This window comes from Ursus americanus, chromosome 33, assembly GCF_024610735.1.
Source record: "Ursus americanus isolate L20-20 chromosome 33, mUrsAme1.1.p, whole genome shotgun sequence".
NCBI classification, from domain to species: domain Eukaryota; kingdom Metazoa; phylum Chordata; class Mammalia; order Carnivora; family Ursidae; genus Ursus; species Ursus americanus.
The window spans coordinates 12842944-12869607 of NC_142159.1; the positions used below are offsets into that span (position 1 = coordinate 12842944).

At 43.2% G+C, this 26664-nt stretch overlaps 1 protein-coding gene across 1 annotated transcript in view; it reads right to left on the reverse strand.

The window, feature by feature from the left end:
* RCAN3 (regulator of calcineurin 3) overlaps positions 1-26664 on the reverse strand; it is a 29289-nt gene continuing 2625 nt past the window's right edge. Inside the window, exons 2-5 of the mRNA XM_045782305.2 lie at positions 21188-21439; positions 4175-4348; positions 2817-2988; positions 1-1715 (exon numbers count right to left, since the gene is read on the reverse strand). Of these exons, the coding sequence (XP_045638261.1) occupies positions 1531-1715; positions 2817-2988; positions 4175-4348; positions 21188-21382 (726 nt within the window). The 5' untranslated portion in view covers positions 21383-21439 and the 3' untranslated portion in view covers positions 1-1530. The remainder of the gene's footprint in view (positions 1716-2816; positions 2989-4174; positions 4349-21187; positions 21440-26664) is intronic.

The following is a 26664-nucleotide window of genomic DNA, read 5'->3' on the forward strand; positions in this document are numbered from 1 at the left end:
AAAAACAGAAAACCTTTTTTTTTTTGGCAATAGGGTTTAAGTCCTCAAAAATAAATTCTACCATAATAAGAACCTCTAAACCACGAAACGTGTTACCAAACGTGTACAGACACCATGAATTTCTGCATTCTTCTTTCTGGGCGGTGGCGGCCGCACTGGTTTATCATTTATCAGTCCAAGGTCCGGTGTGCAGCCCCTTTGCACGCGCACCAGGGAGCTCCAGACACGTGACACACAGAACACGGCACCGTGAACAGACGGCAGCGGAACCAAGCAAACTTGAGCAAAGCCAAGTTTTCTTCGTTATGAGCCTTTTCTATAAAGGGGCCGCCAAGTCTGAACAGACCACGGAAAGGAAAAAAGGCGCTTATTTCTGCTTTAGGAGTTTCAACTACCCAGTCCTGAAACAAGCCAGAAACAGCTCTGTTCTAGGGGAAACGCCAGCTGTCGGCCAGGGTAAAATATCGCACTAAAACCAAAGTCTGACGGATGGAATGATCTCGATTTCCCCCAGCTTTCCCTGATTCATAGAAAAAGAATATGTGTGCCTTTTCTTTCAGAGCAAACTGGAAGATGTTTAAATAGACAATTAAAAAAATGGTCTTCGGAACATCTTATCATTACCTTTTCTGACTGACAGTCTCTGAATGACACACACAACAGGTACAACATGAAAAAACTCAACCGGGGCTGAGAACAGTTGGGGATGCTACGGGCGGGCTAGCACGCGGTCACAGACCAGACGCAGCGCCCCCCTGAGGTCATGATCAGTCGGACTTACCGGCAGCAGGCCCCGCTTCCGAAGTAGCAGTTCTCTGGGGGGGACGACGCATCAGGGACAGTGGTCCGTGCGGCACTGTCCTCTCTCAAGCAAGAGTAACAGGGAAGAGAGTAACACGCACACAGATTTGTGCCACCTGAGTCCAACGGCCAAAGTGAATTTGGCATTTCCTCCCCAAAGCTGAAGAAAAAAACAACTCGAGGAAAATGACCCTCGATGAATTATTCTAGATTTCGGATCTCTTCTTGTGCATAAAATTTCATGTATGTTGAAGAACCACCTTTGGTCAACAGATCGATTAGCTGGAAGCCATTATGCCGTAACCGAATACCCACATTAGATTATTACAATCGTGAGACTATTTTTGAGTTCATAAAAATGGTACTGCACTTGGGGACTACAGCTCTAGTTTTGGGGGGACCCCATGCTATAGGGAATCAGGGAAATGAACACTGCTGGAGGGAGCCAGGAATCTGACAGATTTCCTAATCTGCCACTGCTTAAAAACGGTCAAGAGTTGCAACATGTTGGGGGCTGATCCTTTCGTTTAAAGTGCTGTTCAGACTATCTGTTAAAATTCTGAACAGGTCAAATCAGGGGCTACTCTCCACCGCCAGGTGCGCAGCGTGGGTGTGCGTGGCTGCACCCAGCCTCACCTCCACGCACGGCGAGCAGGAGCGCCCCGGAAAGGGCGCGGACCTCCCGTGCGGAGCCCCGGGGGCAGCTGCCTCGCACCGCACCCAGAGGCCTCACAGCTCCCCATCGAAGGTCTGGGGTTCACTCAGTGCTGCGGCTGGAGGTTCGGGGCGCCTCGTCTGGGTAATTTTCTGTTTGGGGTTCTTTGTTTCTTCTTCCTCTTCGGTTTCGCTTTCGCAGACATGAACCACCACGCTTGGCGTCGACTCAGTTCCTGCGTGGAGCTCGTATTTCTCTCCTAGGGAGGTAAGCGGCAGAAAGAGGAGTTTGTCTCCTGAAACTCTGTTCTACTCATATTTTAAGTGCTGATTATTGGCTTTTAAATCCTACATCAGAGCACTTTACCTTGCTTTGGCCTTTAAGGTTCTTATACAGTTTTGCCCTTTGAAGAAGTTAGCTGGTGAGGAGCCCTGAGGTCGGGAGTTAAATGGAAAGGCTAATGACTGTTCTAGGGACGGTAGGAGTGAACCCGCTTCACTTCGGAATGGTTCCAGTTTTCCCTCTGGAGACACCTGTGGGGTTCCAGGCAGCAATCTCCATTACAGGACCTCACACATCCATGACATTGCTCTAATGTCTAAAAACACCGCCAAGCCAGCTCCCCGCAGAATGCCTCTTGCATCCCTTTCTAAGAGACATATGGTTATTGCAGGTGAACAACTAGTCTGAACCAGCCGGGCACTGAATTCCTAGATTATTTTAAAGGGATGAGAGAAATCAAAAAGAAAAAGAAGAAATGAACAATAACTGTAAGAGAAGAATTTGGAAGGAATAATATAGTATTGCCATTAATTCCTTGAAATAAGTATTCAACGTAGAAGTCTGTCTGGTACCTTGATGGGACGGGGGAGAAGGTAATGTTCACTAACGGCGGGTTACGTACTAGAAGGATGTGTAGCCGTTGAAATGGCAGTTACATTTATTGAGTATCATGAATATATCATTTAATCCTTATAAACCACACCGAAAGGTAGCTACTATGATCGATATTTTAGATGAGAAAACGGGCTCAGAAACTGAAACTAAGTAACTTGCTCAAGATCGCAAAGTTAGCAGGGCACCTGGCTGGCTCAGTCTGTGCTGCGTGTGACTCTTGGTCTCAGGGTTGTGGGTTCGAGCCCCACACTGGGTGTAGCGATGACTTAAAAAAATAAAATCTTTAAAAAAAAAAAAAAGATCATGAAGTTAGCAAACACTAGAGTTGGAAGCCAGGTTTGCGTGACTTTGTCCTCCACTCTGATCACGCTGCCGCTGGTTGGCTAGAAGGCAAATCGCCGAATACGGTCTTTAATACAAAAGTTTCTTGGGGAAAAAAACAGGAAAGGTAAGCGTTTGTTACCTGGTCCCAGTTTGGAAACCGCACAGAGTAAGTCATAGTTTATAACAGGCATTGCGTCTTCCCCCTGCTTCCACCCCACCGGCGGCGATGCGGGAGGGGAGATGAGGAACTGCTTGACCGGCTGGGGCGGCAGTAAATATGACTTGTCCCGTGTTTCACCGGACATCTGTACCTGCGGGCAAGGAGATGCTCAAAACCAGCATGTGAGGGGCTGTTTCTTCATTTTCATCGTTAGGCTAACTGTTGCACGTCTTTGGAGAAAACGCAAGAGTTTCCCTCGGCAGCCTGCATCTCCCAGCGGCGGGGGCTGGGCCTGTGTGGTTCACCGCCCAGGACACGGTGCACGGCACAGAGCCCGCGAGCCCCGCGTGCCCAATACACGACACCCGAACGAAAACAGGAACCGATAAGGAGACGAACAAACAATAAATGGCAATAAACCTGCATTCCAATTTTATTTACCTATTTTTCTGAATTGCAGTTTTAGAACAGATGCGGTTACGTCGTCTCCGTTGCGAGCAGCTCCACCAAGAAACATCCAGACAACTTCTATTTACATTTGGAGCATGAGCCAATAAGCAAACCTCTTTTTTTTTTTAATTTGAAAGCTAAGACCATAATGCTTTGTTGAAAATAAAACCGTGCACTTAATAAATGAGTAGCGGTCTAATGCCTTTATGTCATCAATTCTTCTGAGGAGACGGGTGCTACCCGGGCAGGATCAGAATAACAAGTATAGCGGATTCCTGGTAACCCCCAGGCTCCTCCTCAACAGCAAAGCCTGGGCCAGCCTTTCCGCGGGACCGCGTGCGTCCCTGATCAGCCCCAGGCTGGCAGCTGTTCTCAATGGGGGGGGGGTGTCTCCTGAACCCCAAAACACAGAAACGACTTCAGTGACTACTTTCTCAATTCTCCCAAGGATGTCACATCCCGAGTGCCATTCCAGACGCACAGGAGAAAAGTCAATTCACTGATCTTTTTTTTTTTTTTTAATTTAAATTCAATTAGCCAACACACAGTACATCAGTTTTTGATGTAGTGTTGAATGATTCATCAGTTGCGCAGAATACGCAGTGTCATCAGATCACGTGCCCTCCTGAACGCCCATCACCCAGTTACCCCATCCTAAGGTGTTAGGGCTTAATCCTTATGGCACCCCAGTTGAGAAAAGCTGCCAGAAAGATGAAGTCCTTTAATGCTTAGCATAAGCAAAACAAAGTTGAGGAGGGCAAATATGCTTAATATCTGATTGGGATGGCTTATTTCAAAGACTTCTGATATATACTCATCAAGAAAATAGAGGATGATAGCATTTCGGGATGGAGGCAAAGAGGCTGAGAGAACAGCATCGCGAGTACCTGTGCAAAATACAGCTTCAGCTTTTTCCCGTTGAAGTCCGTGTCGTTGAGCTCTATGCGTGCTCTCGCGGCTGCTTCGGGTTTGCTGAAATTTATTCTGACTCTTCTAAAGCTTTTAAGCAACTGAAACGTCACTTGGTCGTCATAGACAGTGAAAAGTGCTTCAAATCTCTCCTAAAAATTGAGGAGCGGCAGGGCAGGGGAGGTGGGAGGTGGGGGGTGGGGGAAGAAAGAAAACCTTTAGCCAAAGGAAATTTAAATCACTGAACGTAAGTAAGGGGATGGAACTCATGATCGACGAGGCGTACAAGACCAGGGATCCTGCCGTCATGTGCTAAATTCTGCAATTTGCACTTACTTTAAAAGTAATTAACGTCATTAAATATCGTATAGGTTCAAATTATAAAATGAATAAATGTAAAGTATTGTGAAATAAATGTAAGGTAGAAACAAAGATACAAACACGCCCAATCACAGAACAAGAACATTGTACCGTGTTGAAGTCCCCAGTGTGCCAGACTTGTTTTTCCCCTCCCATCCCTTTCCTCCTTCAAGGTAACCATGTCTGGATTTTGGGCTTATTATTCCCTTGCTTTTTAGAGTTTTACATTCATTTGTATCCCTAAGGACTTAATCACATTGCATGTATTCTTCTGTAACTTCGTAAGCTTTTTTCCTTACGTTTTGTTCCTAGGATTCTTCCTTGTAGCTGTCATTCTTTCCTGCTCTACAGACCGTCCCACTGTGAGCCGTACCGTGGCTGATCTAACGCCCCTGGGGTCCGGACTGCCTCGTGTTGTCGGCTCCAGCCGTGCTATGAACCCCCCGTGCACATCTCCTGGTGCCCAAATGCACGATTTTCTCTGACTGGACATACCTGTATGTGGAATCCCTGGGCCTCAGAGCTGGCACATCTTTAACGTTAGGAGATAACGCCCAATAGCTTCCCAAAGTGTTGGTACCAGTTTACTCCCTACCAGCAGATACACGTTCTTGTTGCTTCATGTCTTTGCCAACACTTGATACAGACTTTTTGTCAACGGGAGGCAGAGACTATGAAATGGGTTCTAAGTTTGGCTACCGCTCATATTTCTCTGAATAATGAAGTTGAGCCTCTTTTTTTTTTTTTAAGATTTCATTTATTTGAGAGAGAGAGAACGAGAGAGAGAGAGAGAGATGGAGCAGGGGAAGGGGCAGAGGGAGAGGGAGAAGCAGACTCCCCGGTGAGCAGGGAGCCCAACGTGGGACTTGATCCCAAGACCCTAGGATCACGACCCAAGCCAAAGGCAGACACTTAACTGGCCAAGTCACCCAGGTGCCCGGAGGTTGAGCCTCTTTTCATGCTTGTTGGCCATTTGGGACTCCCCTAAATGTGACATACCTGTCTGTATCTTTTGCCCATTTTTATACTGGGTTGTCATTTTGTATTGAGTCATGGAAGTTCCACAGGGATGCTAATTCTTTGTCAATTAAATGGCCATTAGATATTTCTTCCCAGCTTTTTTCATTGTGGGTGGTTTCTTTTGGGTTTTTTTTTTTGTTTTAGAAATAGAGGTTTTAAATCTGAACATTACTGAATTTATCACTTTCTTCCTTCTGTGTTTTCTGTGCCTTAAGAAATCCTTCCATACTCTGAGATCATACTGATGTTCTCCTAGGTTGCTTTCTCAAAGTATTACGGTTTTACCTTTCACATTTAAGTCTTTGCTCAGCACAAACGATGTTTATGTATGAGACGCCCCCTCCCCACCAGCAACCACTACCATTTTTCTATCACTCTATCTAATGTAGAGAGTATTTTCTAGATTGTATTTTCTAGAATTGTCTATCCCGGCTCTGCCTGGGATGGCAGAGTTCCCTGAGATCTAGCTTCGGTGGGATATTTTATATAAATGTGCCTTTTTGATGCCATTGGCTTTTAATCGGAGGATTTATTCCATGGTTGTGATTACTGATATTTTTAGATGTCTACCATCTTATTTTATCTACTTTTCTCAGATTTTCTATGTTCATATTCTCTCCTTTTTTACCTTCTTTTCAATTTGTTTTTCTCTTTTTTTTCTATTTATCCCCTCTGGATAAAATTTCTATGAAAGATGCTAATGTGCATTGAGCACCTTCCCTAAAGGGCATAATATCCTACAGCCACGGTCCGGCTTTTACAAACGCAAAACAATGAAATCTTCTCAAGGTTCATTTGGGAGTCTGTCATTCCACAACAATGGCATTTTTTAGTAAAAAGTAAAATTATGTGTGTGTGTGTATACATCCTAAATGTTCTGGGATGAAATAGAGCAGGAAAGAGGGAGTCATTCTGAGGCTGAGGAGAAAAAACGGTCCTATTCCCATTTGTTAATAAATTGGACTAACGAAAAAAGCTAACTTCAATTACCAGAATAGTAACATTAAATTCTCTTTACTCGTCACTTTAATGCAAGAGTTCAATAAATGAAACGTAACAAAACCGACCTGAGAAAATTCTCAATACCTTAAGAAATACTCCTTAGGCTTGCCAATGGTAACATAATAAAGGAACCTCTAAATTAGCTTTGTTTTTGACTTCTGTGAAGATCCTTCAACTATCTGTTGGTACTGAGGTAAAAATCATTTGTTAACTTCTCTCAGTTTGAACCTTTTCCTACCACTTTGCAATATTTCTCCGGTTTGACAAAATATAAAATGATTTGTGATCAAATATATATTCTTCTAACGTTCAAATATCCCTTATAATTCGGAAAACATCACCTGCTCAAAAATTATATTAATTTTGCTCATTCATTTTAAAAAATACATGTTAAGCGACCAACTGCATGTCAGACCTTTATGCTAAGTGCTGGGCTTCCAACGTATCCTAAGCTGCTTCAAAGGAAGGTGAACTTTCAAGATCAAGTCTGTTCTTATTGACTATATTATCTCTACATATTAAAGTAATATGGACAAATACATTTATAGATATAGTAAGGACTCTTACATAGCACATCGGTTCTTAAAAATAAATGTGCACAGGTAAATATATTAAATACTAATAATTGTTAACACTTCCAGGCACATTTCAGAGTTTCCTCAGCGTCCATTTCAAAGATGGTTGTTGGCTTTGTCACTTTTTAAAAAAATGAGAATTGAGATTTTATGAAATTACACTTCATTTAATTCTTGGCAGATGCTCACATTTTGATACTAAATGAGTACTAAAATTCCCACGTGAGATAGTGAAGAAATGTCAACACTGAGGGGCACCTGGATGGCTCGGTCACCTAAGCATCCGACTCTTGATCTCTGCTCAGGTCATGATCTCAGGGTCATGAGTTCAAGCCCTGTGCTAGGCTCCACACTGGGCGTGGAGAATACTTAATTAAAAAAGGAAAGAAAGAAAAGAAATATCAATACTGAAGGCAGTGGAAATGGAAAGTAGGGAAGAACGAATTAAGCGTGGTTTATATTAGTATTTTGTCATTCTGTACATTACAGTTTCCCTTGCTGAGGGTAAAAGGACCGTGTATTTATTCCTAATTCCCACGACGGTGAATTTTTTGTAGTTACAATAACACACTATCTAGAAAATGAAACATCTACTTGCTAATTACATCTTATTTCCTTTCAAAACATTTTTTTCTCACTCGAGAAATATACTGTAACTGAGTGTAACAAGCAGGTGATAGCCATGGGTTCCATGGGTCTCTTGCTTCTAAATTCAAATATCTGTGAATGGATTAAGAATTATATAAAAACGGGGGCGCCTGGGTGGCACAGCGGTTAAGCGTCTGCCTTTGGCTCAGGGCGTGATCCCGGCGTTATGGGATCGAGCCCCACATCAGGCTCCTCTGCTATGAGCCTGCTTCTTCCTCTCCCACTCCCCCTGCTGTGTTCCCTCTCTCGCTGGCTGTCTCTATCTCTGTCGAATAAATAAATAAAAAATCTTAAAAAAAAAAAGAATTATATAAAAACGAAGCCATGCAAAAGCCAATCAGTAAGCTTCTAAGTTTTGCGAGATCTCTTTCTTTCCCACTTTCACGGAGCATAATACGGTTTGAGAAACGTGCGACTTCTTGCCGCGAGGCGCGGTAGAGAACACAAAGAATTAATGTGGAGGCAAAAGGATCACTGTTTCCTTGAGGAACAACGTGAGAGCCCTTGGCTGGTATCTCTGCCCTTGTGTGAACCCACGGGGACCATCGGGTGGGTTCTGCAGGCTGCCCCTGACAAGCCGGGGTGAGCACAACAGGGGTTCCGACGACTGCAGAGCGGTCATAATCTATCCACATGCACTGAAAATAACTGGCAAGAAACGTATTTCATTAACAAAATTATTACTTTTCTCCTTAAAATTGTTTTAGAAATAACTCACTTTTATATGTTTCTGAATTCTTGAATGATATTAAAATGAACACCAGCCTGTTAAGGAGTGATGCTTGCACATTTGCCTCTGACAAGAAAAGGAAGATCCCAGACGATCCAAATTGCCATGGACCACTCTCTTTTTCTGGTGGTCTCTTAGTATCCCCTAGGGCGGTACATCTATAGGAATAAGACACTTAATTCTGCCTAAAAATTAATCCCTAAGGCTTTCCCCGTTACATTAGTTTTCCACAAAATATAGACCAGAAGCTGCGTTCGTATGCTGAAATCGCCCATGTATTTAGTCAGCAGTAAAAAGGACTACAGATACCTTGCATCTAAAATATGTAAAGACGACATGTAACCAACAGCTTTGCTTGGGAATTCCAGAAAAGTACTTCGCAGCTGGGTAACAAGCCAACTAAAGTCATGAGGAGAGAAGAGTAGAAAAGGTCTCATGGGAAGGTTGGTTTCAGGGAGGTGAGGGTGGCAGCTAGGTGAAAATTTCTCGACCTTTCTGGAAACACCACCGCCCTATCCTCTGTTCCCCATCCCAAAGCAGCGAAGGCGAGGCTTATTGATTTCACCGAGGAATAAACTATGAAAATGATTTTGTTGCACCCCTTGCCTTGGACAAAAAAGCCTGAGGAGCCCACCACGTCTGTATGTTAAGAACAATTTCCCTGTCGAGAAGCAGCAATGCTTCAATCCTTTCAGCTGTGAAATTATCTTTGGAGTCCTACGGCAAAAGATTTTTCATGTTCTCTATCTGTCTGTAAATCTGAAACAGAAAATTCCATCTCTCCAGCAGGTTTGCGGATGTCAGAGATGAGGCCTCCATTTCCACCTGGGGAAAGGCAAGTGCCTTTGGTTCTCCTCAACATCACTGCCTACTACCAGGAAGAAAGCCCCGAGCTCCTGGGTGGATTGAAAACTCTGACCATGTGAGTACTTGTCAAATTCAGAAGTGCCAGAGGGGAGCTGAACACACAGAAAATGTGAAAACCTTCTACAACTGTTGGCCCACAGCATTCATGTTGCCTTCGACACTGTTCCAGATCAGAAAGAGGCATGAAACTGAATTAAAAATCAAGAAAATATGGAATATGACCTGTTCAGTATTGATTTTTAGGTTTTAATGGTTCATATATTTACAGATACATAGTCTGACTTATTGGAACATAAGTTCTCAGGGGGCCAGGATCTCCCCCCCAAATCTATAATATCCTCTACACCATGTACAAGAAACGTAGTGAAACCGATGAAAAATCATTTTTGATGGTAACAAACTACAAACTGGTACTAGGATGGGGATGAAAAGATTTTTGACTGGAGTGTTGACTACATGGGTAGAGACTGTCAAAACTCACCAAATTGTACACTTAAGATCTGTACATTTTACTACAGGCGAGTGTCACCAAATTAAAAAAAAAAAAAAAAAAAAGAAAAAGAAAAGAAAAAAAAAAAAAGAGGGAAAATAAGAAGGGGGATGGGAGGAGCTGGGTACCGGAGTGAGCTGTGGACCAGCTGTGGAGATGGCCCCTGAGCACTCAGCACTGCTGAGCACAGGCTGTCGGGGCCATAGCCTCACACAGGAGTGTCAGCCCCTGACCTGGCTGGGAGCACAGCAAGGCTACTATTTCCATCTTTGCTTGGGACAACACGTCCTTAGTCATCAGTAGTCATTCTGGTTCTAGAAACTTCTTTTTTCTTCCATGGCTAGTTGAAAAAAAGATGTGGATGTGTGTCTGTGCCTTTACAGAAAATGTGTGCCCAAAGCAGAGGCCGTGTTCAAACAGGTTGGTGGCCAATCACCAGCCTCTGAACACCTAGGAAAGAGTTTACTACTTTAGGAGGGGAATGAGACCTACAACCACACTATCACGCTTAGTTGTCACCGTAACAGTGAAGCTGATCAGGTGGCAGGCAGGGCCCCTACGTCTAATGAGATCCCAGATCTTGACAGTCCCCCAGCAGCAGCGATGGCCTTTTCTCTTTAGCCTGAAGGTTGGTTGTTTATTGAAAAGAGCAGAGAAGACAGAGGAGCAGATTGCAAGGCCCCCTGGAGGAAAGGGCAGATGGACCAAACCCGTGGAGCGAGCAGACAAAAGGAGAAAAGCAGAGAACTCTGTCCCACTGAGCACGTCCTCTCCTGCCCTGCCGAGCGCTGTGCTGCTCGTGGGCATCTTGAAGAGGCAGTCCGGTTCCAGGCGGGCATGACCCGATCCAAGGACTCAAGATGGCACATGAAACATTTCAGGTTTGTAAGTTTGTCCAGGTGCTGGGGCTGAAGAATTGTTTTGATCCAAGACACCAGAGGTGAGAAAAATCACGCAGGTGAGTTCTTCCCAGAAAACTGTGAATTTCCCCAGGCACAAGGGAAACAGGGTCGGTCATCCAGATTGCTCTTCGAAGTACCCAGGCTTCAGCGGTCAAGATCAGGATCGTACATTCATGCACAAGGAAACCCACGACTCTGCTCTTCAGGATGTCCAGTTGAATCTTCACTTCCCCTCTCCTGGTCTCCCCATTGATGAAGTACGAAAGATTAGGGAAGGCCAGGTTCAGCTTGAACTTTGTATCCAGCCCCAGGCTTCCCTGTGAGTCAGGAGAATGGCGTGGGCCAGGCTATCGGTGCTCTGACGGCTCGTCACCACGGTGGTCTCTTTCCTGTGACTTTGGTGATGGAGCACTAGCTTTGATGAACGTACCAAACCTTCCTCTGTATCTGAGAGGAGGACCTAAGTAGATACCATCCATTCCTAAGCAACAGAAGCTCTCTGCTCATTGGCCTTTATCATGGGTAAAATATTCCTTTCTTCATCCAGTTAACGACCGTTCCCTTCTTCAAACATGAGACCACAGAAGGAAGACCTCCGGAGGAATCCGCAACCTGGACAGAAAACTTCAGGAAGGTCTGATGGCTTCTACCAACCATCTATCTTCTCAAGTAACAGAGCTCTAGAGCCAGACTGGATTTGACTCCACGCTCTGTTATGCAGCTGTGTGGCCTTGGGCAGGTTGCTTACCTTTGCTATGCCTAGTTTCCTTACCTGTTCATTGGGGATGATAAAAGTACCCACTTCACTAGGTTACTGTGGAGTCACGGACAGAGCGAACGCTCACAGCTCTCAGGACAATGGTGGGTATGATTACTGTTGCTAACAGAAATAGGGCAGGGCTTTGCCAGTAGTCCGCTTGCTATTCTGTGGTCACAAAAAATAGCTGCTCTTCTCTATGATGTGGATTCCCTGAGAAGGAGGTGAGTGCATGGCAGTGACACAGCATGAACTGGATGGCGCAGACCCTGGAGGTCACCACTGGGGAGTTGGAATCCGCCCTTCCTGATAGTTCTTTAGTGATTCAGATGCCCCACACTGCTGGAGCAGTCACGTGGGGACAGGCCCTCCCAGGAGACCCCGCTGTGCTGGCGGACACAGTGAACCGCTGATGATGACATCAGTGTCCATCTTCTCGGGATCTTCGGAACCTGACCTGTGACCCCCGACCCTTCGAAGCAGAGACCGCCGCTTCTCTGTTATGACACTGAGGAACGTGGGTTACTCTGTTATGAACTTGGGACTTGAGCTGAGGGCGAGGACAGAGGAATTCTTTTTTTTTTTTTTTTTTGTAGTTATAGCAGAATTCTTCATATTGAAAAAATACATCGCTTTCACCTTGATGGCTTTTAACGTATTAATTTTATCTTTTTGTTTTGTTTGCTATTTCTTAAAATTAACTGTTCAGGGATGGCCTTGAAAATGCTTTGCCATGCATGCATTCATGGTGCCCAGCTAGCACAGCGGACTGAAAAACCATTTAAAACAAACAGAAATGGCTGATACGAAGTTATTAAAGTCTAGAAGGAGAAGGTGAAGCAGAAAGACAGGATTCTCTTTAATCGAGGTCAGTTATGCACAAAGATCTAGAATGTTCCATCCTCAGGCTCGCCCCTGTGCTCGGCGCTACCAGTGACTTGGGGATCTAGTTCTGTGGCTTCCATCAGATGTTTGTGTGTTGGGTCCTGTTAAACTCCTCCTCGCTGTTCACCCACACTCACTCATTCAATAAGGCTGGTCCTACCCTAGGGGCTGAGGCTACGACAAGGACCACATACTGACTGTGATTTGTTCCAGGGCACAAGTTTGTTTTCTGGTGGTGTTTTCTTAAAGGACATTAGAGGGTGAAGGTCATTTTGAAAGCTAGGGACCCACCTTTCCAAAGACATGTAAACTTGAAAGAATGTCACAAACAGCCATGGGAAGGAACTTATTGTATTATTTGTTCTTTAAAAAGAAAAAGGTAGCCTTCTTCTTCCTGAACATTTTTTTAGGAAAAGTCAAGGAAAGTAGGTGCATTCATGCTGATGGTGAAAAGGGAGATGCAGTGGCCCTGAGAGAGCATCAGAGTCCCAGTGGGGTGAAGAAGGTAGCCATCTGGGAGGCAGGCCCAGCATGGGGTGCCAGGACCCAACAGGGTTAGGACAGTGTGACCATGAAGGGCAGCCCAGCGCAGGGTGTGGGAGCTCAGGGGGCTGAGAAAGGTGCCCATGCGGGAAGACTGCCCAGAGCAGAGAAGGTATCTCAGCAAAAGGGCAGGCTCACGGGGTGTCAAAGCCCAAGTGAAGGGAGAAGGGTGAGGAGCGAGGTCTGTGCAGGGAGGCAATCCAGCGTGGGGTCATGGCACCCCAGTGGGGTCAGGATGTGTCTCTGTGGTAGGGTGGCCCAGCACAGCACACTGGATCCCAGGCAGGGTAAGGATGACGCTATGGGACTCAGAATCTGGGTGGGGTGCAGAGGACTTCCACATGGTGGGTCTGGGGCAGGGCACTGGAGCACAGGGCGGGGAAGGAGGGTGTCCACATGGGAAAGAGGGTGGATGGTGGCAATTATACACAGAGAGAGTGACTGCACAAGCAAATAATGGATAATGGAAGCTAGTTTTCTGTCAAATAAGAGTTACAAATTTGAAACAGGAAAAACTAGAAATGAATTCTTTCCGAACTGAGAGTCATGCAATAAAATAACCAGCCTATCATCTTTGAGTGTGAACACCAAGAAAGACCAGAGGAGACTAGAAATCCTCCTAGACTGAAGGAGACTTAAGGCATCTGACAGCTAAATGCAATGCTTCAAAAGGAGCTGGATTTTTTTATATAAAGGACATTATCGAGACACCTTCCAATTCTTGAATGGGGGTCTGAGGATGAGAAGGGTGTAATATACCAGTGTTAATTTCCTGAATTTTGTGTTTTCTGGTAGGAGAAGGCTCTCACTTGCAGGAAACACAGATTGTGGTACTGGGGTGATGGCCATCATTGTTGGCAACTTAACCTCAAAATGGTTCAGGAAAAAAAAAAAAGAGTTCTTTGCACTCTCAAACCAGTAAAGATATTTTGATATGTACTCCCAATATATATTTTTATCTACTTTTATATATATATACACACATATATATATACACACACACATACATACACATATACACATGCTACAGACACGTTCTGCGGCCCTTATATCATCTATAAAACTTGTAAAAATAGAATGCAAATCAGATTAGGAAATAAATAGAAAATACATGGTTATTGAAATTAGTTATGAAGCTTCAACATAAACGTTGGGGAGTACTGGTATCCCGACCCCATACACGACGCTCCCAGTCTTATTCAGCACATACTTAAATGAGCAACGAGGCTCAAAAGCTGGGCTCTGGGCCAGGCGGTGTGGCAGTGACACACGTGCCCATTCCAAGCTGGCTCACTCCTGAGTTCTCCCCACCCACAGGAGCCCTGCTTTGGAAGATTAGGAATATCCGCACATGGGTAATCCAGCTGTTTCTTAGAACCTAAGAGCTTTGTGTCCTGCCTTGATTCGGGGAATGGCAGGTCTTCCCCAACTGAAATGAGATTATTGGGGGAAAAGAAAATCTTTGATGCAGGATAGGTGCTGCTATATGTCTAACTAAAGGTAAACGAGAAGGCATTTGGACTCGATATACACATTTGAGAAAAGTTATTTGAATGATGGTAGGATAAATTTCAGTCAAATTATAGGAAGCCAAGGAGGACTCAATATTACACTGGTTCTTTCTCACTATTCAGGTCTCAGCTCAAATGCCACTTCTTCAGACAGGTCTGCCCTGACCAGTCTCGTTAAAAATGACCACCCATCAAGTCATTCCCTAACCCTCTACTATTTTATTTTCTTCGTAGTACATTTATATCGGAACTTCTTACTCACTTGTTTGCGTGTTAATTTTTCTCTCCCTATACTCCACAAGGGCTGGCCCCTGATCTCGCTCACCGTGGTCTCCCTAGAGCCTGTAACGACTGTGGCTGGCACAGGGCTCAACAGTATCAACAGATACACTGCACACGCGCACCAAGCCAGAATGTGAAACCTGTAAACCAGTGATGTCTAAGACCATGACAGCGAAGCACCTTATAACTCAGTGATATCTGAATGTTGCCGATAATCAGGATACCTAATTACCTAATGAACTGTTTCAAAGTCCTTCTTAACTTGTGGTTTTGAGACAATGTATTCACAATGGAAACCATAAACATAACTGCAGGTAACTGGAGATACCTTTTTCATTTCAAGAGCTCCTAAGATATCTGAAAATCCCTAAATGTTATGATATACAGTGGTGTGTGGTCGGAAGACCCAGCGCGAGTCCAGGAACTTTGCTACCAGTCCGCGATACGGTTCAGTAGAGAAGTTGAGAAGTGTCTAGAAACATTTTGGCAAGTTTACATTGCTGGACATTAGTGCATTTTGCGAAGACATCGGTCTGTGATAGTCTGGAGGAAAAACCTGGTCCTCCACTAAGCAGTGAGTTTGAGAAGCATCTGTTTATAGTTTACCCAGAAATTCATTAAAAAGTAACAGAAATGTGAATGACCAGATTGGCAAAAATCTTCAATTCTGAAAATGGAATGTATTGGTGATGCTGGGGTACAATGGGAACCCTCACAAATCTAGCAGGAATGCAAACAGGTATAGCAACCTTAGAGACCATTTGACAGTATTTGCTAGGATTGCAGAAATGCAGCCTTACAAGCCAGAAACATCAGTCCTAGGTACACACCTCGAGGAACCCCCTGCACCCCCACATATATAGGACATTTACAGAACATTCAGCATCACTGTTGCAACAGCAACCTATCAAAAATAATCTCAATGTCCAACATAAGAAGGGGTAAATATTATGGCAATTTTGTAGAATGGGACAATATACAGCAAGTGAAACAATACATATTTGAACATGGATTAATCTTACAGATAAAATGTTGAGGGGAAAAAAGAATTCATACTCTATGCCGTTTATATAAAATTTAAAATAATGTAAAATATGACGTATTTCACTAGTGTTTTACAGTTTTGAGCACACAGATCCTGCACATATTTTCTTAGATTCATACTTCGGTATTTCATGGTGCTACTGTAATGTTTTTTACATTTCGGTTTCCAAATACTTACTGCCAGCATATGGACGGTACAGTTGGTTTTGTATATTGACCCCATATCCTACAATCTTTCTAAACTTACTTATTAGTTCTGACGGTTTCTCTGTCGATTCCTTTCCAAATGGACAATCGTATCAACTGCAAATAGAAAATTTTTAAAATACAGTTGACCCTTGAACAACATGGGTTTGAAGTGTGGGTCCACTTATACGTGGATTTTTTTTTTATGCAGTAGAGTACTGTACACGTATTTTCTTTCTTGTGATTTTAGTAACATTTTTTCTAGCTTACTTCAGTGTAAAAACACAGTATACGATACATACAACATACAAAGTATGTGTTAATTGACTATGTTATTGGGAAGGCTTCTGGTCAGCAGCAGGCTATTAGTAGTTAAATTTGGGGGGAATCCAAAGTTATACATGATTTTCAACTCCACGGAGGGTCAGTGCTCTTAACCCCAGCACTGTTCAAGGGTCAACCATAGTATATATACATATAGTTACGTTGAACCAGAAGAAATACCAATATTTGATCATTTGACCTACAAATGCAGCAATTTCATATGGTTAGACTTAATAAAAAGTTGAATTTGCACGGGTAATCATAAGCACGGAGTTCAGATACTAGTTATCTATGGGAGGAGACACAAGGGGTTCAACTATATTAGTAAAATTGTATTAGCTAAATTGGGTGGGCGCATGGATTTTCTTTATATTAGTCTTTATCCTTTTTGCATGACCTAAAAATTGCCCTTTGTTTCAGAGCTTGGGATAGTGCCTTCACACAGATAAATAACCAGACCTGGAAGTTATTCACCTGTGTCTTACCTGGACTCCTTGGGTGAGGGAAGGTCACACACAGGGAGTTTGTTTGGGGAAGTGACTGCATGGGACAGGGTGGAAAGAGTGAAACAGGGAAGGGCGGAAGCCAGTCCTCCTTCCGCCCAGGTTCTGTTATCAAGCTGCTCACCTCCGTGGTCAGCCAGGGTGCGATCTGGCCGGGAGCCCTGAGAAGGCGGTGAGAAGACCCTCAGACTTGGCTTCAGTGTCAGAGGAAGGGGGCCTTATTCACTGGCTTCAGTCTGCCACTGGTCAAGGGTCGCCCTGTGGGATGTTAACTCCCTGACGTTTCCCTCCCTGCACAGGCGGCAGCAAGGCTGAGCAACCTCACGCGGGCAGCAGAGAAACGCTGGGACGAAATGCTACCTATGGTGCAGCAGAGGCCAACTGTTGTGAGTTACACCTGCGCACGGCTGGGTGTTCTAGCGACGGCTGGAGTGAAAAGCTGGGCCAAGAGGACGTGAAGTGGGGCAAAAGAGGTGCCCAGCACATATGTATCACACACGTGTATAATATGTATGCGTGTGCGTGTATGTACATATAATACACTTATGCAGGGCACCTGGGTGACTCAGTCGGTTAAGCGGCTGCCTTCGGCTCAGGTCATGACGCAGGGGTCCTGGGATTGAGCCCCGCATCAGGCTCCCTGCTCAGTGGGGAGCCTGCTTCTCCCTCTCTGCCATTCCCCCTGCTTGTGCTCCCTCTTTTTCTCAAATAAAATCTTAACAACAACAAAAATATATATACATATGAATATATAAAAGCATACTACAAAGAATGTTAAACTCAAGAAAATGGGTTCTTTTTTTTAACTTTACATATTTTTATTATGGTAAAATAAACAAAACACAGAATTTGCCATTTTAATCCTTTTTAAGTGTACAATTCAGTGGCATTAAGTATATTCACACTGTTGTGAAACACCACTATCCATCTTCTAAACTTTACCACCCCAAATTGAACCTTTGTACCCACTAAACTATAACCCCCCATTCCCCACTCCTCCAGCCCTGGCAACCACCATTCTACTTTCTGTCTCTATGAGCCAGACTACCCTATCTCATGTAAGTGGAATCATACAATACGTGTCCTCTTGTGTCCCTTATTTCACTTAGTATGTCTTTCAAGGGCCACGCATATTATGGCATCTATCAGAACTTCACTCACTTTTAAGGGTGAATATTTCGCTGTATGTATATACCGCATATTATTCATTCATTTGTGCATCGATGGACACTTGGGTTGCTCCTACCTTTTGGCTGTTGTGAAGGATGCTGCTATGAACACTGGTGCACAAACACCTGTTCAAGTCCCTGCTTTCAATTCTGTGTGTATATAGATCCAGAAGGAGACTTCTGGATCCTACTGTAATTCTACGCTTAATGTTGTCAGGAACTGCTACACTGTTTCTCACAGCAGCTGCACCATTTTACATTCTCACCAACAATGCACAAAGGTTCCAATTTCTCCACATCCTTGTCAACACTTTCTCTGTTTTTATGATGGTAGCCATCCTAGTGGGTGTGAGGTGACATCTCACTGTGATTCTGATTTGAATTTCCCTAACGATTGGTGATGGTGAGCATCTTTTCATGCGCTTACTGGCCATTTGTATCTCTTTAGGGAAATGTCTATTCAAGTCCTTTGCCCATTTTTCAACTGGGTTGTTTGGTTTTTGTTGTGGAATTTTAGGATTTCTTTATATGTTTGGGATATTAATCCTTTATCAGATATGACTTGAAAATATTTCCTGCCATTCTGTAGGCTGCCCTTTCATTGATGGTGTCTTTTGATGTACACCTTTTAAATTCGGAAATTCGGATAAAATCCAACTTATTTATTTTTTTCTATTGTTGCCTGTGTTTGGGTGTCATATCTAAGAAATCATTGCTATTTATCCCAAGAAAACAAACACACTAACTTGGAAAGGTACCTGTGCCCCCATGTCTACTGCAGCATTGTTACAACAGCAAAGACATGGAAACAGCCTAAGTGTCCATCAGTGGATGAACGGATAAAGAAAATGTATATACATGCACACACCACACACACACACACACACACACACACACACACTGGAATGTTATTCAGCCATTTAAAAAAAATGAAATCTCGCCATTTAGGACAACATATATGGACCTCTAACTGAACATAATAAAAAATAAATTAAAAAAAAACATGTATGGACCTTGAGGGCATTACATTAAGTGAAATAAGTCAGACAGAAAAAGGCAATTACCATATGATCTCTTTTAGATGGGGGTTTAAAAACAAAGCAAATAAAACGAACTCATAGATACAGAGAACAGATTCGTGGTTGCCAGAGGCAGGGGGGATGGGGTGGCAAACGGGTGAAGGTGGCCAAAAGGTACAAACTTCCAGTTATAAAATGAACATTCTGCAGTTTCAGATATTACCATTAAGGCTTTTATATAAAACTCACATGACTAAGAATTGTATATAAGATGAAGTCCACTGACTGAACTGCTATTGGAATTTCTGCTGGTATGATTTCCAATTTAATTTAGGTTAGATATAATCCCAAATGGTTTTTAAAATGAAAATCAACAAGAACTCAGCACTCTGGCAAGTTAAAAAAAAAAACTTCCAATGCTACACTTAAAAAAAAAAAAGAAGAAGTTGGAACACATACCATTGTGAGGTTTTTTGAAAGACTCCTTAGGAATATAATTTTAAGATAAACTAGTAATATGTGTGGGTTTTCATGGATCACAAATGAACAACAAGGTTAATGTAATTATTCTACAAAAACACAGATCTCTTAAAAATTTTGAGAAAACTAGGAAGGACGATTTCAAAAGGTCTACATCATGGCTGACCCTGAGAAAGAAAACACTTGTGAATGAAAACAACCCTGAAAGGTACAGAACTGGCGGTGGCCATCTCTCTCCCCCTCGCTGTGCGCCAGGGGCTTCAGCATCTCCAGGCAGGTTCACTGCAGGAGTGTCCTAACTGGCCCCCTGCTTCGGGCTCTCCTTCCACCTCCACTGCTCTGCCCTTCACATGTCGCCTGCGGATCTTCCTCATACATACTTCTGATTGTCACCCCTTTGCTCAGAAGACTATTTCCCGAAGAAGGGCAAGCCCCTCGAACTTTGCAGGACGCCCCAGGCTCACCTTTCCAGCTTGACTTAACTTCACTTTGGCTATGTCTCACCTGTGCACCGGCCACAAGAACTCCTCCCTGACGTGTCCACGCTCTCGGGAGTCAGCTCGTTGGCTCATTCTGTTCCCTCTGGCTCGAATTCCCTTTCCTTTCCCTGCTAAACTCCTACCCGGCTCGCACGGCTCTTCTCTAGTGCCATCTCCCTGTAAGATCTTTCACTCCAGCTGGCTGTCCTCCTGTCCTCTTACACCTCAATGTACTTTCAAGCGCCTCTAAAGGCACTAGTAGTCCATCTTATGCCAAATTACTTATCACCTCCACGGCTGGACTGTACACAGTCTGAGGCGGAAGCTGTTGCAATTCCTACTCTTATCCCTGGAAACAAGTGGCACAGTGCCTGTATGTAGTGAGTCAAACTACATCAAGTTCTCTCCCAGAAAGTCACCGGAAGGAAAATACTTTGGGTGCACAGACAGGAAATTAAAGGGCTGGTATGTTGAGAAAAAGTCTCAGCACATGCAAAATTTCAAAATTTCTACCAATGACAAGAATATTTTACTTTGGTACAACTAAGACCTATAGGCTTTTGTGAGGTCATGATGGAAAAAAAAAAAAAAGCCAAACATAAAACCTCTCTTTCCAGGTAAATAATGAATGAACTAAAGGAGAGTGGCCTTTAAAAAATAAACTCAATCATTTTTTCCCCAAACTGCAGAAACTAATACAAGAAATGTTAACAATTCTGTTACAATGAATTTATAAATAGTCCTAATTATATAATTAGCCTCAGGTAAAAGCTTAAAATACTTCTGGCTTGTGTGCATTTACTCCCAAGTAATAGGAAGCCAGGATAAAAATCACTAGCTTTTCCTTAGTCACAGGCTCCAAGAATGAATGAATGAATGAATGAACGAACGAACGAATCAGGACTTAGGACCTGAATGAATGAATGAATCAGGACTTAATAAGACCTGACTCAGAGGTCACTATAAACTGGTGCTTCTCAAAATATTTGTGGGAAGGGACTGGTTTTGAAATACTTCCTATGTGCTGCAGACCAGTAGTCTCATAAAATACAATTAAAATGCTACAGCAATGTCTAAAGGTTGATGCGCGCTTTTTGTATGTGTCATGGGCCAGGAACGCACTTCGCAAATGGGCAGCAGCAATCTGCCGTTTCCCCGCAGCCGCAAACGCTGAGCCCGCTACCAAATGCAGGGGAAGGCGGGATACGTGCCTACCTTCTGCTCTTGCACCTCAAACACGGCTTCATGGACACTGCGAGCAAAAAGTGAGGTAGGCAGATCGCTGAAATCCATCATCTCTTCCAAATCATCTTCATTTTCACCAAAAACCATCTCTTCTTCCTCTTCTTGGTCACTGCTACAGAGATCCGACTGGCTATCATTCCAAGATTTCATAGTGTCCCTCAGCATTATCCCCTAAAAGCAGGTCTTGTCCGTTTTTGAAGTCCTAAGGTGTCTACCAGGCATCTGGTGTTAAAAAAAAAAGAAAATAGCATAAAGATAAGACTTTGAAGGCCAAATACTGTTTCAGTCAATTCTCAAGACAGCAATTCATCAACGGAAGCAATTTTATTCAGGAAAGATAAACCAGAGTTTAAATCCGCTCATTACAGTCCTCATAAATAAATTCTATATATTCTAATTTGATTTGCTTAGCATATTTTATGTAATATATTTCCCTGGCAATGACAGAAGACCAAAAAAAGGCAACAAGTTTTCTAGTGAAATTGGGGGGAAAGTAGGGGGGGGGGCAATACAAAATGAGCTAGTATGAATCCATAACTAGTTTACAAGCAGTAGGAAGGAAAATGGGAACTGGAACTGCCTTCACATATTTGTTTTGGGTTTTCGGTCTACAACACTGAAACTGGCAGCGGAATAAAACCCACACGATTCAGTCACCATCTGCACCGTGAAATCTGTCTGCAACGACGTGACTTCACCTTTCCTAACCAATCTGTTCTTTCTGAATATACTCCCGAAGAATTAAGTTCCACAGAACCAGAAGTTTATCTCTATCGAGTAGGTCTTTGTTAATATTAGAAATATTTAGGGCGCCTGGGTGGCTCAGTTGGATAAGGGTCTGACTCTTGATTTTGGCTCAGGTCATGATCTCAGGGTGGTGAGATTGAGCCCCGAATCGGGCTCTAGTGCTGGCTGTGGAGCCTGCTTAAGATTCTCTCTATTCCTCTCCCTCTGCCCCTCCCCACCCAAATAAATTAATTAAACAAACAGAAAAAGAAATATTTACAAAAGGCAAAATTTGACATAGACAACAATCAAAGAGATGTCCTTTTTCTGAGCATTTAAAAATTAATAATTTTAACCCCGAGGCATGGAGTGGATAGTGTCCCTCTGTTAAATAACGGAACAGGGTCTGTCTTATACGGACTTTATGGGCACGTCTGTCTCCTCTGATGAACTCCAAGCACAGTGCCTTGAGCATAACATATTTCAAGATGCTGAAATGGAATTTAAGAAATACCAATCAGGCACAGAAAAATTAAGTGATCATGATTATTATTACCTTAATACTACTTCATTTGTGATTTTCCATGTTATTTCAAAGAACACAGTGCTGCAAATGTATTGCTTATACAGTGTACATGACAGGTGTTAATGACAGGCTAAAAACAGCAGAGTTTTTTTTTTCTTTTCATTATTCTACTACACCCATCAGAAAGACTAATCCCCAAAAGTAAAATCCTTACTCATTTTAATAAACATTTTCTGAATGCCCGTTGCATGTCAGGTATTATTAGGGATATTAGAGGAGTAAGAAATAGTTCAATCCTCAAGGAGCTCCCACCAAAGCAAGAATTTCTTCTCCTACATAACGCTAACCACTCCTAAAGGAGCTTCTTCCATGAATTAGCTCCTATACTTTGAATTTCTCCTTCTCCTTCTGTTCCTCCTAAGCAGACACACCTATTCAAGATTCCCCACCCCCACCCACCCATTCTTAAAAAAAACCACCTTTCCTTGTGGATTCTACCTTCCCCTCCATCTACCTCTCCACCTGCCTCCCTTCACCTATCCTACCAAGTCCCTAGAAAAAGCAACCTGCTCTGCTGTGTTCTGTTCCTCAGCTGCACTCGCCAGAAAATTCAGTGCCACTGGACCTCTGCCACTACCGTTGGGCTGACAGTGCCCGCACAGGCCTGCGTCTGCAGCACCAGGCACTGCCGCCCACCCATTCACCCTGCAACCTCGCCCTGCCTCTGCCTTCCGGGTCTCCGTCCTCCTGGCTCTCCCTCCTCCCCACCGTCTTTGTCGCTGGCTCCTCTTTCTCCACCTACCCTCTACAACTTCGTCTCTTTGAGGTTTCATCCCCTTCCTTCCTCCTCATCTTATTCTTCTTGACTGGTTTCACCCACTCGAGCATTTAACCACTTAACCACCAGGGCTTCTCAGCTGTGTTTCCTGCTTACCCTACGGTTCACACACACCACATGGGGTGCTCGATACTGCCTCTCATTCTCCACGATGAACTGTAAGTGGGAAGGATGTCACCGGAGCAAGAGCAGAATTTTGGGCAATGAAGGGGAGGGGAGAGCTTGGAAAAAGACCAGTAGTCTCATAAAATACAAGAGATTCTGATCTGCCTCTAACTCTTTCCTGCCTACACACACCAAAATCCACCGATCTGTACGATTCCTATATCCAGACTCAACCTCTCTCTCCTAAGTTCCAGACTTGTATTTTCAGCTTTCTATTACACATATCTACCTGGGTAGCCCACGGGTACTGCCATAATTTTAAACTTTATACCTCTAATTAGATTATTGTGCTGGAAGTCTCCAATCTGGAAAGGGGCCTGGTGGGGGGGGAGAGGGGGACGGAATCTCACTGGAGCTTTCACTGTAATCTTTTCTTCAAGACTAAGTTGTCGCTCAGAGTTCATAGCTCTCAGAGCACTTGGTTCATTTCTCTGTTACATACTTATCCATGACTATTTGTTTACAAATCACTCCCAGCTACCAGACCAGGAGTGCCTTTGAATCCCTAGGCCCTGGCACAGTTTCCGGCCCACAGTATATGCATAATAAGGACTGCTGAGTGAAAGCAGATCACACTGTGTTTACCCCACTGACATGGCAGCACAGACAGAGGAAAATTTAATTCCACGTGAGATTAGAGACAGTTTCCCATGGGTGTGATAGAGAGACTTAAAGATGAACAGAATTTCAGCAGCAAAATGATGGGGTGCATTCCAGGCAAAGCCAACAGTTCATGGACAAAGGCCGGACAGATCAGTGTGCACAAAGACCTGGTGTGGCCAGAGCGTCCCGTATTTGGTGGGGTGGCATGGGACAAAGTCAGAAAGGGGGGCATGGGCCAAGCTCCTTGAAAGTAGAGTTACAGAGTCCTGATACAAAAACAGTCAATGTCAGCATGCCGATGAGGGCTTTTAGGCAGGGAAATGATATAACCCAATTTAACTTTCAATATCACTAAAAGTAGACTGTCTTTGTATCTTATTTCTTAGAGGCACTAATGTTTTTAATCTCGCCCCACGCCCAATCCATTAAAGAGGTGAGGAAAATACTGCGCCTGGAAAGTTGGGGAGCTCTGAATGGCTAGATTTGGAAATATGACAAAAATCAAGCTGTTTTTTGATAAGATTTTTTTATTTCAAGATCCTTCCTCCAATGCCTAAAAAGGAAGAAAAAAAAAATCAGAGCACAGGAAACAATCCCTCACTTGACTTAAAAAAAAAAAAATTCTTAGAATGTTACACCTTCATTTCCTGTTTTCTACCTTCACTTTGGGGTAACTTTCTTTTGACAAAATTTCAAACAGAAAAGTAAGAATAATACAAGGAATTTCTGTACATTCGTAACCCAGAGTTACCAATTAATTACATTTTTGCCCATTTTAAAAATCATTCTATTTCTATACATATACTTTTTTCCCTGAGCCCTGAGAGGAAGACAAATGTGCTCTTTATTCCCAAGCACTTCACTGTGTAAGAACAAGATCATTTTCTTACACAATCCAGAGTAGAATTATCAAAACCAGGAAACAACACTGACATAATACTGTTACCTAAATCAGCATCTATATTCAAATTTTCTCAGTTATCCCAGTAATGTCCTTACAGTTATTTTCTCTTCAAATTTTTTAGATTATTGTTAAATAATTTGCCTTTTGTCACAAGATATTTCAATAATCTTTAATAGTATTGCAACATTTTCTTCACTTATACATTACTGTATATTTGATACACTTTAAAAGATTGGATTTTGGGGTGCCTGGGTGGCTAAGTTGGTAAAGCACCCGACTCTGGATTCGGCTGGGGGCATGATCTCAGGGTCATGAGACTGAGCCCTGCATCAGCTCTGTGTTAGGGGTGGAGCCTGCTTAAGATTCTCTCTCTCTCTCTTTGCCCCTCCCCCTGCTCTTTCTCTCCCACTCTAAAAATAATAATAATAATGATAATTTAAAAAATAAAAGGATGGATTGATGAAATATCACAGTAACCGCAAACAAGTCTGAACAGTCTTTAAGTATATCCCAGGAAGATTTGGGCTCCATAATCAACTTTCTAGACTGAAACTCTGGCTCCCCCAGAACTCTATATTGGGCAAATTATTTTGCTTCCCTTACCATTTCCTCAACTATAAAATAGAATTATAAAATAATAACCCTTACTCAATAAGGATGTCAGATTAAATGCTAAGTGCTCAGAACAATGCTTTGCCTATAGTTAGCGCTCAACAATTATTTTTACATAAGCACAATCTACGTCAAGGCATTGTTGGGTTGAATGGATGCCAATAATATCAGAGCCATCAGAGGAACAGATATTAAAACAATATAATGAGGGCGCCTGGGTGGCTCAGTCATTAAGCATCTGCCTTCAGCTCAGGTCCTGAGCCGCACATCAGGCTCCATGCTCAGCAAGAAGCCTGCTTCTCCCTCTCTCTGCCCGTTTGTGTTCCCTCTCTCGCTGTCTCTCTTCTCTGTCAAATAAATAAATAAAATATTTTTTTAAAGACCCAGTATGAGAAAAATACATCATCAATAATCTAATTCCAAGCAACAAAAAGGCTACAAAAAATAAAATGAACACCTTGTATCATTTCAAGAAGACTGTTCAGTGGCAGATAGGACAATGAAACCAGCTCAGAGCAACCACTGGCAGTAGGAATATGCCTCCAGGAAGAACACAGTTAAAGATTTAAAAACAGACAGCTAGCTGAAAAAAAGGCCACAGTGCCTTTTTTTATGGGCTTCATGGAATTTTATGTTGTAATTCAGTGCACACGATATTAGAGATATTATCTTTCAGATGATGGTTCTCTTGCTGAAGGCAAGCCAGGGCATTATTTTTGGATATAGCTTAAGTCAACATCATCGACCATTTCATGATTTTCTGACATCATCAATGCGGTTAGATTTGAACAGAAAGAGAGAGGTGATCAAAATCAACCCATGGAAATGACAATCTTAGCACATCTGTAAAGAAATCATCTTCTTAGGTGACCCTGCTGGTACTTAACAAGTAGCCTGGTTTTATTAAGACAAAGAAGAAGTTACAAAAGTACATCGTTTCTACGCTGTTGGTCCTGGAGTTACTGCTAACTCTGTCCCACTCCAACTATTACAAGACCAAGCTGTCCCGAAGTTTACTAGCCCAGGGAAATCCTGACTGGTTTAACAGAAAGGGCTGAACCAATATCCTCCAG